Source organism: Spinacia oleracea, chromosome 4 (assembly GCF_020520425.1).
Source record: "Spinacia oleracea cultivar Varoflay chromosome 4, BTI_SOV_V1, whole genome shotgun sequence".
Lineage (NCBI taxonomy): Eukaryota > Viridiplantae > Streptophyta > Magnoliopsida > Caryophyllales > Amaranthaceae > Spinacia > Spinacia oleracea.
Window position 1 is genome coordinate 128,333,433 of NC_079490.1, and position 14,728 is coordinate 128,348,160.

The 14,728-nt window shown below is 34.5% G+C and overlaps 1 protein-coding gene across 2 annotated transcripts; it reads right to left on the minus strand.

Moving 5' to 3' along the window:
• Window positions 1-8,743: 8,743 nt before the first annotated feature.
• On the minus strand, window positions 8,744-13,213 carry LOC110790312 (uncharacterized). Of its 2 annotated transcripts, none has more exons than XM_021995092.2 (2): window positions 12,314-13,213; window positions 8,744-9,191 (listed from the first exon to the last, which is right to left on the minus strand). In XM_021995092.2, coding segments are annotated over exons 1-2 (726 nt in total). In that variant the 5' UTR covers window positions 13,039-13,213; the 3' UTR covers window positions 8,744-9,190. The 2 variants fall into 2 exon arrangements, with proteins under 2 accessions (XP_021850784.1, XP_021850785.1); XM_021995093.2 differs by having other exon boundaries at window positions 8,744-9,129; window positions 12,314-13,205.
• Window positions 13,214-14,728: the final 1,515 nt, after the last annotated feature.

The window sequence follows — 14,728 nt, forward strand, 5'->3', positions numbered from 1 at the left end:
TTTTCTTTATTTAAATTTAATAACCCAAGATAAATGATTGAGCATAAAATTGCTCAAGCTTGGTTAAATAACTACGAGTTAAAAAAAATAAAAATCGCTAGTTAAATTAATTAAGATACAATATAAGAAACAAAGGTAAAAAAAGTATAATGAAATATCCTAGAAAAAAAAATAAAGAAATATTAGGATCTATAAGTTTTTTAAGGTAACTACCAACAACCATAGATGGAAATTACCATGACATAACCCAACAATAACGTGCGTATGACGAATAGTGTGTTGACACCTTTATTTATTACTTTGTAGCTTAATTAGTTTAATTAATGATTTTTTTCTTTTTAAATCGTAATTATATCATTTATTTATTCATTAAAACCAACAAAAATAATAATTAAGTATATAAATTATATTTTAAAAAAATAAGAAAAAGAATGTAATTAAAAGCTTAAACAAATTAAGCTATAAATTAAAATTAAAATTAAAATTAATTTACGAAAATAAGGGTGGATACTATTTATATTGTGTTTGAATATTATCTATGGATTATGTTGGTAATAACCATAAGAACTTAAGAATGATAACGCACATCCATAAGAAAATGGTTAATACTTAGTTCTAAAAATATTTTAGGGTAACTACCAACAATATAGACGGACAATTACCATAACATATTTTCAACAATATTTTCCATACTTAGTCTGAAAATAGCTTAAGGTAACTACCAACAATATAGACGGACATTTACCATCGCAAAAATCAACAACAATGTTTTTTATTTATTAAGCTATAAATGAAAATTAAAATGAAAATAAATTACGAAAAATAAAATTAATCTCGCGAATGATATAAATAATAAGTTTTTATATAATTTATTGACAAATATATTGTCAAATAACAAATAGATTATAGTATAAATTCTTATAGATTAATCTTGCGAGTGATTCACTTTTCAAGTTATTCTCTGCATGTGCAAGGTTTTTTATTTATTGAAATAAGATAACGCATAAAGGTTCAATAATTTATTAAATGAATATAAAACAAATTAGTTAAAAAAAATGGCTTCATCAAAGGTTTGAACCCTAGACCTAGGGGAATAATCATAGAAACTTAGCATGTATGTAACCACCAAGGCAGAATCATTATTGTGTAATTAGTTGCAGATTTTTTTTATATGCTAATAATAAACTGGGAGACTTTAAAAACCAATGGGCTAAATTTAGCCCAGCCCGATTAGGATTTCCAGCCACTCCCGTCGCCGCCCCCTTCCCGTCGCATCCCCCAACGTCGCAGCCCACCCTACGTTGCACCCAGCGGCGGTGCCAGGATTCGCCATTAAAGGTTTCGAAATTTTTCAGAAACATATAATAAAATCAAACATCAAAATCCATAATCCAACTTATAATTAATAATTCGGTGGTACATATGTTTTATTACAATAACACTAAAATAAATTATAATTGAACTCGACGAGTTTTTATTTTCTTGTATTAGAGGTTCACTTTTTGAAATGTTGGAGATTTTGAGATGGTTCAATTGGTGTTGAATTGTAATACCCCAAACTTTTTAGGTATTTTTCAATAGATATTTTAGTAATTAAATTGTTTTTCAGATTTGAGTTAATAGATTTTATGATTTTTATTATGTAAATTTATAAAAATGGATTTTCAGAATTTTTTCAACAATTTTCTAAATTGTATTTCCTGAGTTTTCTACGCTAATTAAACCCTAAATAGTCTAACCTATAAATACTCACTAAATTTTAATTTTGCCGTCACAAATGTTGACTTCTCAAATCACTCTTCTCCTTCAAATTTCTGGTCAGCCGTCATCATCATTTGAACCCATTGTTTTTCCACCATTTCTCTAGTAACTCACATCTTACTCTTTATCTCTCTTCCTTGAGTATGAATAAGGGTAGGGTTAGAACAAGTATTACCTCATTCTTTGTATTTAATCGCAACCTTGTCGGCTATTTTGAACTGTTGCACCACCGACTCTCATCTCTGTTTTGATTGTGTCGTACCAAAACAAAGAAAATTTTCCATCATCTCCTATGCGTTATATTATATCGTTCATCATTAATGTTGGTATGCTCTTCCCCTCCTTAAAAACTCCATTGTTATCCTTCGTACATCACATGATTTAGAACATAGACATTTTTTTAGATTTTGGGTAAATTTATTTATTTATAAACAATGGTGTGGACATGTGATGGATAATACTTGTATATTCTATGTTAATACTTTGACATATGATTTATAAACGTTTTAAGGTAGTCTTGTGACTCCTGTTTCATCTTTAGTTCTTACACTTTATCAGTTTAATTTTTTATAAATGATAAAGGACTTTTGTTTTAAGAGGTTTTCCCACTTTGGAGTAATAAAAGTTTACATTACTATTTCAAACCGGCTTGGAGTTTTAAAGACTTTACTAGGAACCAGAAATGAAGCAAATTAGCATTACACTAACAAAACGATATCCGACTAATTGCTGAGAGTAAGAGAGTAGGTTCACACTGTGTTTATTTGCTATTTTTCTTTTGTTGTAGAAGGAGAATACGTGGGTGAGTTTCAGTGAAGGAGGTTACTAGTTCGAATCACCCGCGTTGGAGGTAATTTTCGATGTCCATCAATTTTAGGTCCCGTTAGGAAAAGTATTTTGGATATATTTATGTGTTATTATGTGCTATGGAGATTAAGTGATTGTGTATATATATATATATATATATATATATATATATATATATGAGTTATACAATTTGAATATTATAAGTATATCTAATACGAGTTAGTAGTATTATTATGAGGATACTTGAACTCCATAATAATTTTCTTATATGGAAGTGATACTGATCTTGTGGAACTTTTGTTATCCTTGGACGCATTCGTTTATGGTTGTCATTGAGATTGCAAACTATTGGACCATTCTGAACCCTCAGAAACAAGTAGCGTAAACCGACTTGATTAATGGACTTAACTTGTTTTAGTCTTTTCCTATAACTACTTGTATTGTGTGTATGGCCTTATTAAAATACTAATTATGAAAAGTGTAATCTTAGAGGGAAAAGCCCGTAAGGGTTAGGAACAGGTTGTCCTTCTAGATGTTGTTCTATCGGTGCACGTTAGTGGAGACCCGATAGGCTTCTAGTAGGTTTCTATTATTCTGTATTAAACTTTCTGCTTAGTCTTCCTCCTAAATCTATTGGTGCGCGGTCGCAGAGACCCATAGACAATTAGCGAGGGGTGTGCACACTAGGGACATTCTGTACTCATCTTACTTTGGCCATTCTCAAAGGTTACGCGCGACCCTTAGCGTTCTTTTTCCCTCACTTAATTAATATTGATCTTTATGTGATAAGTTTAATAATGGAGTTATTAAATTGGTACTTGTTGTTTAATTGTCTATTTTATGTACTCAAAATGTTTTCAAACTAAAATTATTTATTTTATGGGATGGAGTTGGAATTACTCAGTTTATCTGATTTTTGGGAGTTCGTCTCTCTTGTCTCTTTTCTATTTATTTTTGCAGGTTGGTAAAGGTACTTGGCTACGAGTGAAGAGACGCTTAGAATAACCACCTAGTCAAGAGACAATTTCTATTTCAGTTTAAGTTTAAGTTGGTTTTTGTTATTCATTTTATGGGAATTGGTTGTAGTTTTTATGGGGCACCTTTTAGACCACTTAGTTAATTTTGACTTTAACGATTTTAAATTGTTTTGTTGCTTTGCATTTATTTTCTATGGAGAATAAATGTAGCAGTGACACTCCCAAGGTTTGGACGATTGTTTTATGATATAAAAACAGGGTTTTTGATTATATAAAAGGTCCAAATTTTGGGTGTTACAAATTGGTATTCAGAGCTTAGGTTTCGGATCTATTGATGCTAGTGTCGAGTTTTAAATTAGGACTAAATGGAATAATTAAGAATTAAGATTAGTAAAGTGAATTGGGTTGTTTAAGATAAATGAAAATAATATTAATTAGGTTCTAATAAAGCCGTGAGCGTGGGACGCGAAAAGGGTCCTTTTTATATATTATGTGAAGTGCTTAATTTTAGTACTACAATATGTTATTTAATTTTTTTTTCTTTTCTTACGTGACCGTTTGAAGTAATATTTCTACATCGAAGGGCGGTGTTAAGAATTTCCCACCCAACCCTTATGCGAATAGATCGGAATAGACTACACATTAAGCTATGTTTCAGGGGAGGAGGAAACCAAAGGCAAGTAATTAACAAGATCATAGAGGAGGAAGAGCTGGAGCTGGAGCTGGAGCTGGAGCTGGAGCTGGAGTAATAAGTGAACAAAAACACTACAACATTGCGTGCAGTAGCTTAGCAGCAACAACCATATATCTTTGCACACAACTTCAATGCCGATATTAAACACAAAAATTCAAAAGACCTTAGCTCTTGGCACTCAGCTCCAAATTGTGCGATTTATAAGCCTAAATTTATTAACTTTTCGAGATCTACGTCTTTTATGAAGGAATTATTATCTAAAAACGATCACGTCATTGCCAACAGAGGCAACCAGAAGTTGGTGTTACATTCCTTAGAGTGTTATTGGTTGCGGTTTTGAGTTACATTACTCGTGATTTTTTTTTACAAATTTCAATTGAAGATGATAATATATGGTACGGCTTATTGTCTATAAGTCTACTTCATCCTCAGAATATTGACGTGTGTGAACTATTTTTGGGTTTATATGACGTGTCACCTGTGATAGTATGCCTTGATAGTAAGCGCATGGCAAGAGTAGCACCTTTAAGATTAGAGTTCCGGGGACGAAACTCCTTTTAAGAGGGGTAGAGTGTGATACTAATTTATTCATTTCTTTTGTACAAGTAGTCGTATGTAGCTAACCTTAAAGTCTTAGGACGAACTTCTAGTTAGGCGACCAACCTTATTTTAAGGAGTAGTATGTGTAATATCCCAAGTTTTGTCGTTTCGATTATTCATCATTAAAGTTCGAGTACGAACTTTTCTTTTAGAGGGGGTGAATGTAATTTCTCAAATTTTCGCTATTAGGGGGTCTTATGTGAAATCTAACTCTTAAGTTCGAGGGCGAACTTTATTTTTAAGGGGGAGTAGATGTAATACCCCAAACTTTTTAGGTATTTTTCAATAGATATTTTAGTAATTAAATTGTTTTTCAGATTTGAGTTAATATATTTTATGATTTTTATTATGTAAATTTATAAAAATGGATTTTCAGATTTTATTCAACAATTTTCTAAATTGTATTTCCTGAGTTTTCTACGCTAATTAAACCCTAAATAGTCTAACCTATAAATACTCACTAAACCTTAATTTTGCCGTCACAAATATTGACTTCTCAAATCACTCTTCTCCTTCAAATTTCTGGTCAGCCGTCATCACCATTTGAACCCATTGTTTTTCCACCATTTCTCTAGTAACTCACATCTTACTCTTTATCTCTCTTCCTTGAGTATGAATAAGGGTAGGGTTAGAACAAGTATTACCTCATTCTTTGTATTTAATCGCAACCTTGTCGGCTATTTTGAACTATTGCACCACCGACTCTCATCTCTATTTTGATTGTGTCGTACCAAAACAAAGAAAATTTTCCATCATCTCCTATGCGTTATATTATATCGTTCATCATTAATGTTGGTATGCTCTTCCCCTCCTTAAAAACTCCATTGTTATCCTTCGTACATCACATGATTTAGAACATAGACATTTTTTTAGATTTTGGGTAAATTTATTTATTTATAAACAATGGTGTGGACATGTGATTGATAATACTTGTATATTCTATGTTAATACTTTGACATATGATTTATAAACGTTTTAAGGTAGTCTTGTGACTCCTGTTTCATCTTTAGTTCTTACACTTTATCAGTTTAATTTTTTATAAATGATAAAGGACTTTTGTTTTAAGAGGTTTTCCCACTTTGGAGTAATAAAATTTTACATTACTATTTCAAACCGGCTTGGAGTTTTAAAGACTTTACTAGGAACCAGAAATGAAGCAAATTAGCATTACACTAACAAAACGATATCCGACTAATTGCTGAGAGTAAGAGAGTAGGTTCACACTGTGTTTATTTGCTATTTTTCTTTTGTTGTAGAAGGAGAATACGTGGGTGAGTTTCAGTGAAGGAGGTTACTAGTTCGAATCACCCGCGTTGGAGGTAATTTTCGATGTCCATCAATATATTTTAGGTCCCGTTAGGAAAAGTATTTTGGATATATTTATGTGTTATTATGTGCTATGGAAATTAAGTGATTGTGTATATATATATATATATATATATATGAGTTATACAATTTGAATATTATAAGTATATCTAATACGAGTTAGTAGTATTATTATGAGGATACTTGAACTCCATAATAATTTTCTTATATGGAAGTGATACTGATCTTGTGGAACTTTTGTTATCCTTGGACGCATTCGTTTATGGTTGTCATTGAGATTGCAAACTATTGGACCATTCTGAACCCTCAGAAACAAGTAGCGTAAACCGACTTGATTAATGGACTTAACTTGTTTTAGTCTTTTCCTATAACTACTTGTATTGTGTGTATGGCCTTATTAAAATACTAATTATGAAAAGTGTAATTTTAGAGGGAAAAGCCCGTAAGGGTTAGGAACAGGTTGCCCTTCTAGATGTTGTTCTATCGGTGCATGTTAGTGGAGACCCGATAGGCTTCTAGTAGATTTCTATTATTCTGTATTAAACTTTCTGCTTAGTCTTCCTCCTAAATCTATTGGTGCGCGGTCGCAGAGACCCATAGACAATTAGGGAGGGGTGTGCACACTAGGGACATTCTGTACTCATCTTACTTTGGCCATTCTCAAGGGTTACGCGCGACCCTTAGCGTTCTTTTTCCCTCACTTAATTAATATTGATCTTTATGTGATAAGTTTAATAATGGAGTTATTAAATTGGTACTTGTTGTTTAATTGTCTATTTTATGTACTCAAAATGTTTTCAAACTAAAATTATTTATTTTACGGGATGGAGTTGGAATTACTCAATTTATCTGATTTTTGGGAGTTCGTCTCTCTTGTCTCTTTTCTATTTATTTTTGCAGGTTGGTAAAGGTACTTGGCTACGAGTGAGGAGACGCTTAGAATAACCATCTAGTCAAGAGACAATTTCTATTTCAGTTTAAGTTTAAGTTGGTTTTTGTTATTCATTTTATGGGAATTGGTTGTAGTTTTTATGGGGCACCTTTTAGACCACTTAGTTAATTTTGACTTTAATGATTTTAAATTGTTTTGTTGCTTTGCATTTATTTTCTATGGAGAATAAATGTAGCAGTAACACTCCCAAGGTTTGGACGATTGTTTTATGATATAAAAACAGGGTTTTTGATTATATAAAAGGTCCAAATTTTGGGGGTGTTACATGAATATTGGGAAAACAACGGGTGTCATCTCAACCTATTCAAAATCAAAATTTTCTATTTAATGTAAAAGAAAAATAAAACGAAAAAGAGGAAAGGAAAACAAAAAAAGGTTTATTGGGGGGAAGAATACAGAATTATGAGTATATATTGTAAACAAAAAAAGAACAGGAAGGGAGAAATATGCTGCTAGAGGGTTTCGAACCTAAGACCCTTGTATTAATATAAAGATGTCAAAACCAACCCAGCACTTGGTTTGATTGTGACATATAAATGTGTTTAATTATATACAAACAGTATTTAATTATAAAAATCGGGCAGTTTTTCTTCCAGGCCAATAAGGGTTCAGTTGAACCCGTTGAACCCTTACTGGTGCCGCCAACGGTTGCACCCCCCTCCTCCGGTGCACCCCCCTCCCCCGTCGCCGCCCCTCCCCGTTGCAACCCCTCCACCGTCGCAGCCCCCCTCCGCCGTCGCATCCCCTTCCCGTCCCGCCCCCCACGTTGCACCCCCCCTCTCCCGTCGCATCCCCTTCCCCGCGCCCCCCCTTCACGTCGCACCCCTCCCCCGTTGCGCCCCTCCCCCGTCGCTGCTCACTCCCATTCACAGCTACCTCCACTTCGCCACAATCGCATCCACCCTTGACTCCTCCCCTCTTCCACGCAATCAACAACTCGCACCAGAACGACGCCGATCGATGGCAGTGCCTACCTGTCGCGCCCATCCACGCGTAGTGGTCCGGCGACGGCTTGGCCAGAGGAGAGAGAAATCTACAAACCCCATTTTTCATTAAGTTTGGCTAATTATCTTAATTACCCTAATTATTATTTTTTACATATTTGCAAAATACAAATAATTAGTTTTGGGAAATTCAGAAATAACAAAACTATTTTTATAAAAGAAATTATGTATTTAAATTTAAAGATAAAAACAATTAAAATCATTAAAATATAATATTTATATTAAATTTAAAGATAAAAGAAAAGCTTTTTTTATAGTCCATATTAAATCTAAGCAATGGTCTTTTTTTTTTTTTTTTTTTGAGGGAATAAGCAATGGTCTTTTTTATGATGACCATGATAGAACTATCCGTGTAAAAGAGTTGAAGAAGTCACATAGGGAGTAAAAAATTGGAGGGAAATTGAATTAGGTAACCGTACATAAAGGTTCCATCAACTTTTTCGTTTTCAGAAAAAAACAAGTTTTAATATTATTTTTTTAGGTGGTAAAATACAAGTTTTAATTTTATAGGTGGTAAAAAACAATTTTTTTAATTTTTATAGGTGGTAAACAACAATTTGGCCAAATCTTAAACAATAAAAAGAGATGGAAAGAATTTACTAACATGGTCGTAGTTGACAGGTGAAGGAAATGCCTCTATCTACATTGAAGAATAGTCACAGTCACAGTAGTGTAAATGTCACAAAAATATCAAGTCACCAATACAGAAACCACAGTGGATATAAGAAATACAATCATTTCATCAATCAAAATAACACATGAATTCTACAATTTAGAAGGTCAATGCAATTGTGGTTATTCTACACATGGATTCTACAGACAAAAAAGGCATTGGATCGATCATCAAGCCTCTTTCTCATACGGCACCATTTCTGACACCGTAGGATTCCAATACCATTCTCCAGTCTCCTGAACTTCAGATTCCACGCACTGGAGATTTCAAAGGTGTTTTAGATGTACAAGAACTCAGGGTTTCAGCCGACGAAGCTCCTCATCCTTGAAATATATCTGCAACAATTGAACCTTCAAGCTCAACAATTGGAAAAAGAGTCCAGCTTTTATAAATGCATCTGCACATATCGTCAAATGAAATTCAGCATGGTGCTACCACAAAGATGACAGACCAATATATGTTGATTGTTGAACAACCACCAAAACACACATAAAGGAAAACTCACATAACCAACGCACAAGTGTTCATGTGGAGAACAAAAGCAGTCTGATCTAACTATTATAGACCTGTTATGATTTTTGTTTTATGTTCATGCTCCAATCATCCAGTGGCAATATTATTACACTTGCTAGAGCTCCTGCATTAAGAAGATGCAGATCTATCCATACCCAACACAACTATACACAGAGGAGTCGTCTTTTCCTGTTTTTTTCATTTCTTAAACTTAAACCATGCATCAACTATACATACATATTGGGATCTGCTTCCAGAATAAGCTGCTCGTATTTTTAGAGAAGCATGACGTAATAGTTGGAATTCATAACCACCTACTTAAAAGCGGCCTGTCCCTTCCACCGGTAGGCAGTATTAGAAAGATTTTACCCAGAACAAGTTTAAGTCTTAGTGCCATAAGCCATTACTGGGTACATTTTAACACGCTACATTTATCATTGTTATCAATCTTTCTCCAAAACCATTCTTATAATCTCTCTACATGGTTATTTATTTGTCAATAAAATAGAGTGGGAGCATGAAACAATGTCAGGAACAGACTTCCAAGTTCACGGAAGAACGGAGCAGTTTCAAGGAGCAAGCTCTAAAAGAGTTCCAAAGGGGAGCTATGATTACAAACGGACACGGTTTTTTCGTAATAAATAAATGTAGCTTTTGGTGTGTGAACCATAGTGTTGAGGCTTGGCAAGTGTGCTTTGAACACCGAGACCAACTACGTAATCATCAGAAGCTTGAAGCAGGACCTTGCTTTGTAGGAGATTGATATGTTTTATCTTTTTAGTGATCTTAAGAGTCTATTATGAATGTAAAAGAGCATTTCATCCTAAGAAGAAAGGACAACAGCAAGAAGATAATGACAACTATCATTATTCCCGGATTTGTTTGAGTATCACTACCCTCCATTGCTTTTCTGTGTTTTTACCAACTGTCGTCCCTTCATAACTTAACTTGGAATTTCAAAAAGGCTACTTGAACTGCAAAAGGGATTAAAATGCATGGTTTCAAATGTTCAAAATATTAAATTGATAAGCAAATCAAGGAAGTTGTTTATATCACGTGAGTTTGACACCAATTTATAACATTAAACCAAAAGAATTCAGTGCATTTTATTCATACTGGCCAACATTGTGAAATGTTTCCTGTTTAATTGGTCATTAAGATAGGATCACTGAAACAGACTGAGGGTTATCATGCACTTCAGTGAAAATATCGGGATGAGACACATTCAATGCTCCACTCTTTTCTTGTTTAGATAGTCCTACATGATTGACCCCCATAGATTTAGCTCACCAACAAGAAGCCTCAACCCATATCCTACAGACCAGCATCATTTCTAATTGAAATTAAAGGAGCAGAAGGATGCGGGAAGGCGCATTAGCTAATAGAGTCCGAAAATTACTCCCTTCAAAGTTGACTGTCACGTTGTCCCAACCTCCTAAAAGTAAGGATTCACCATGATTTCACCAAAATAACCTTCGCAGTAGTTGTCCTGTTTTCACCTCCCGCAACTCACTTAAAGTAGGGGTATATAAACATAATGCAAGCATAATCACTTCCTATTTTCAGAAATGTGACAACTTCACTTGAATATAAATAAACATGAGGACATTTCCGACAAAAGGAGTACTATTATAGGTCTGTGAATAACTGTTCCCATTTTCCCAACAGATCAATGGTTTATTTGACTACTAATCTTCTACTATTCCTTAACAAAGGCAATGTATTCTTTTATCCAAATTAAAAATGTGTATTAAAGTGACTTCAAAAATCGTTTGTCAACATATGGTTCCAGTTACTCATACGTGAATTTATAATGTACAGAAAATACTCCGTATCAAACAGTCGTTTCAAAACTTCTATTAAAAATATATTCTTGACTTCCTTGATAAATTCATGTGAAGTTGGCAATTATGCAACTTTCCACTTTACCATAAAATATTGTGAACCAACCATCAAAATCAATTTTGCTAAAAAATAAATAGATAACACAAGAAAAATTATGCTCCTTCAATGGTAGATTACCCATTACAGCAAGAGGGGAAATAATAATACGAGGCAGCAAGAGCAACAACGACGGAACAACAGTTGTAAAATCAAGGTACATGTTCGAATATTATGGCTAATGAGTACCACTACCAAAAGTCTACTCAGGGAGGGAAGATATCACAAGCATCTTGACAAGATCTTAGATAAGATACCATATTAAAATCTGCATTATATTCACATTACCTATCCATCTAAGAAGCCTCAATCCAGGAAATTTTATTGCATTGTGAAATCCTTCAGAGTATCAGAGATCAATAAAGCGATATCTAGGATGGAAACCATACACGGTATCAAATCCAATGATCAGAGCCCACAACAGAAGTATAACAACCATTCTTTTGCTTTTTCGAAAACCGTAGTATTTTACTATCGTAGGTGCAAGCGTCTCCTTAAACGAGGAACTCTAATTCTACCCCAAGTTTCAAAATTGACGTGATTATTATTTGTAAACTTCAGGTTCAGTATCTTGTTCACATCCGAAAGTTTGTGTTAAGAAACATTACAGATTCCAGATAAAATTGCATATGAATCTTATTGGATTTCCTCCCCCGACACTAATACTTTAGAAGATCCAATCTATTGTACATCTGTACCTCCTCACTTGGTTTGCTTTTTGACGAAAACCACAATAATAAAAACATTCAATTTTCAATATGTTTGACTGAACTAAGATATAACTTTCCTCAACCAGAACAACAATTCGTCAGCTAACTTAAATCCATAAATGGTACTCAATTCATGCAAGTTGCAAACCCTTTAATAGAAACATACAGATGATACAAAAAACAACTACAACAACCTCAATATTGCTAAATAGGGAGTACATTACAAAACTCCAGAGCACAAAAAAGAAAAAAAGAAGGCAAATTCGACAAAGACAGCAAACAATCAGAAAACACAAGTACGGAGAATATACTGATTCTACAAAAATCCAATGTGAAAAATATAAAAGAGGATTACCATCCACTCGAACATGGGCGACTGCCACCGGATCTCGGTCGATTCGAAACAATCGAATCGGATTCAACACCAACAGGTGCGGGTGCATGTGCATGTGCAGCTCCATGAACAGGTCCAGCAGCTCTCATCCTCCTCTCGTACCCACTACCGGACTTGGGCCGCCCATCCTCTATGTAGCGATTGGGCGATCCATGATAATTCCCGTGAGCTGAGCCCGGGCGAAAATTCCCCTGCCTAGGCTTCTGAAACTCGGGCACAGACGCCGCCTCCCTCGCCACGAACCCCGGCCTTAAGTGCGGCGGCACGAATTTATTACTCTTCGGACTCGGAACATCCACCTTATTGTTGCCGTTTTCTCTCTCCTGGAAAGTCGGGCTTCCACCGGTCTTCCCTTGAGGACGGAGGGAAATGGAATCTGAATCAGGTGATTTTGATGATCGGGGAGAGGGAGTGGCGGATGGAGCTACGGAATTTGAAGGCGGTTGTTGAGGCTGAGATTGAGGTGGCGGTTGTTGTGGTGGTGGTTGAGGTTTAGGGGAAGGGCGAGAGAGGACGAGCATCCCGCCATGGCCGAGGCGGGAGGAGGCGGAGAGGGAGTAAGATTTGTGGGGGTGAGCGGCGGAAGAGGAAGATGATCGTGAGGTGGCGGTGGCGGTGGCGGTGAGGATCTTTTTATCGTAGATGTCGTTGAAGTTCAAAGAGGTGTACTTGTTCGTTCTTGCCATCCACCCAACACCACCCTTTGCGAATTGAATATTTGTTTGAGATTAAAAAAAAGGTGGGAGATCTGAGAATGGAAATATGAAGATGAAGAAAGAGAAGGAAAAAAAAAAGTGTCGGACGAAATAGAACAATTGTGTTAAAACTTTAAAGAGAAGCGGAATGGGAGTGATGCATTGAAACGTGACTAATCGTGGCAGCAAAATATGGTTTATGCAACCAGATTCACAGTGACATCGTGAATTTAATTCACAATTGAACAAAAAATATTTACCGTGTACTCTATTTTTAAATGAATAGTTTAAAAATAAAAAATATATTATTCATGTTTAAAGAACATATATCAAATAAATATACAGTACAAATCTAAATAACATATAATTCAAATATTTAAACTTGTACATGTATCAAATAAATATTAAAAACATTCTAAATATAAATAACATATATCAATTAAATATTAAAAACATTCTTCATGTTTATTAGATTTTCAATGAATGTTCATTAGAATGCACAATGAGCACTGTGCACCCGGGTGTATAATCCAAATTGCATCGTCGCAGAGAGATCCAGTTTTATTTTCTAAACTAGTGTATGCCCGTGCAATAGCACGGAGCTTTGTTAATCCATAACAAAACCAAAAACATTTACAAAAAATATTTAATAAATTTAGGGTCCGTTCGGTATCGTTTTTTGTTTTTTACAAAACTAAAAACCAAAGTATGAAAACCACAAAAATTAGGGCTTGTTCGGTATCATTTTCAATTTTTAGTTTTCAGTTTCTAGAAAACTAAAAACCGGTTTTAGTTTTGATTTTTCATTTTTTCAAAATGGGTAGTAAAATCAACAAAACTACTCCAGAAATAATGCGCAAACAATATGACTTCTTTACACTCCGTACTCAATAATATTAACATTTAGAAAATAATTCTCAATTTCCACTTAAGAACTCATCATGCCTCTGGAAAATTAATTTAGTGAACACTGGAAAAAAGGGGAAAAAAAGTAATCAGTAGATTAAAATTAAAAATAAAAAATACAATGACCGGTAGTTTACGAATAATTACAAAATTTGAAGGGCTTTACATCCTCATCGCCATTGACAACAAATTCAAGCTTTTAAAAAAAAAATTGATGGAATCAATTAGCTTAGATCTAAGTCTTCTTATAATTATCAATTCTCTTTGCCCAATCAACTCGTGAAACAAAATAGAAAAAGAGGGAAGATGAGGTTATCGGCAAGACAAAAATATTATCCACCGTGGAGTTGTGTCGTCGCCGCCGGTGATGCACCAGACCACTCTCACTGGCAGTGAGTCACTGCCAGAGGAATGGTCTATGGTTTGGGAGAGAAGAAACATGAGGACGGATTCAGCCCTCGTGTCCTAGCAGAGAAGAGAAGAAAGAAGAAGGACGAAGAGTGATTACAGATGAGAGATGAATGGTGATATTTGGAAACCAAAACTTTAAAACCACTAAAAGTGGTTTGATGATTCCCGTTGCGGTTTTTTCAAAACTACGAAAAAGTTGTTTTTTCTAACGGAATTCCCGAACAACGTTTTCTTTATTTTTTGATTAAAAAAATAGAGAAACGGAAAATGGCAACATTGCCAAACACCCCCTTAATTTTCAGTTTTTTGTTGTTAGTTTTCAAAATCAACATGATTATTATATGTATGACTAGTTTTTAGTTCA

Excerpts from the sequence above, each read along its gene's own strand:
- LOC110790312 (XM_021995092.2), bottom strand. The coding sequence starts at position 13,038 with ATGGCAAGAACGAACAAGTACACCTCTTTGAACTTCAACGACATCTAC.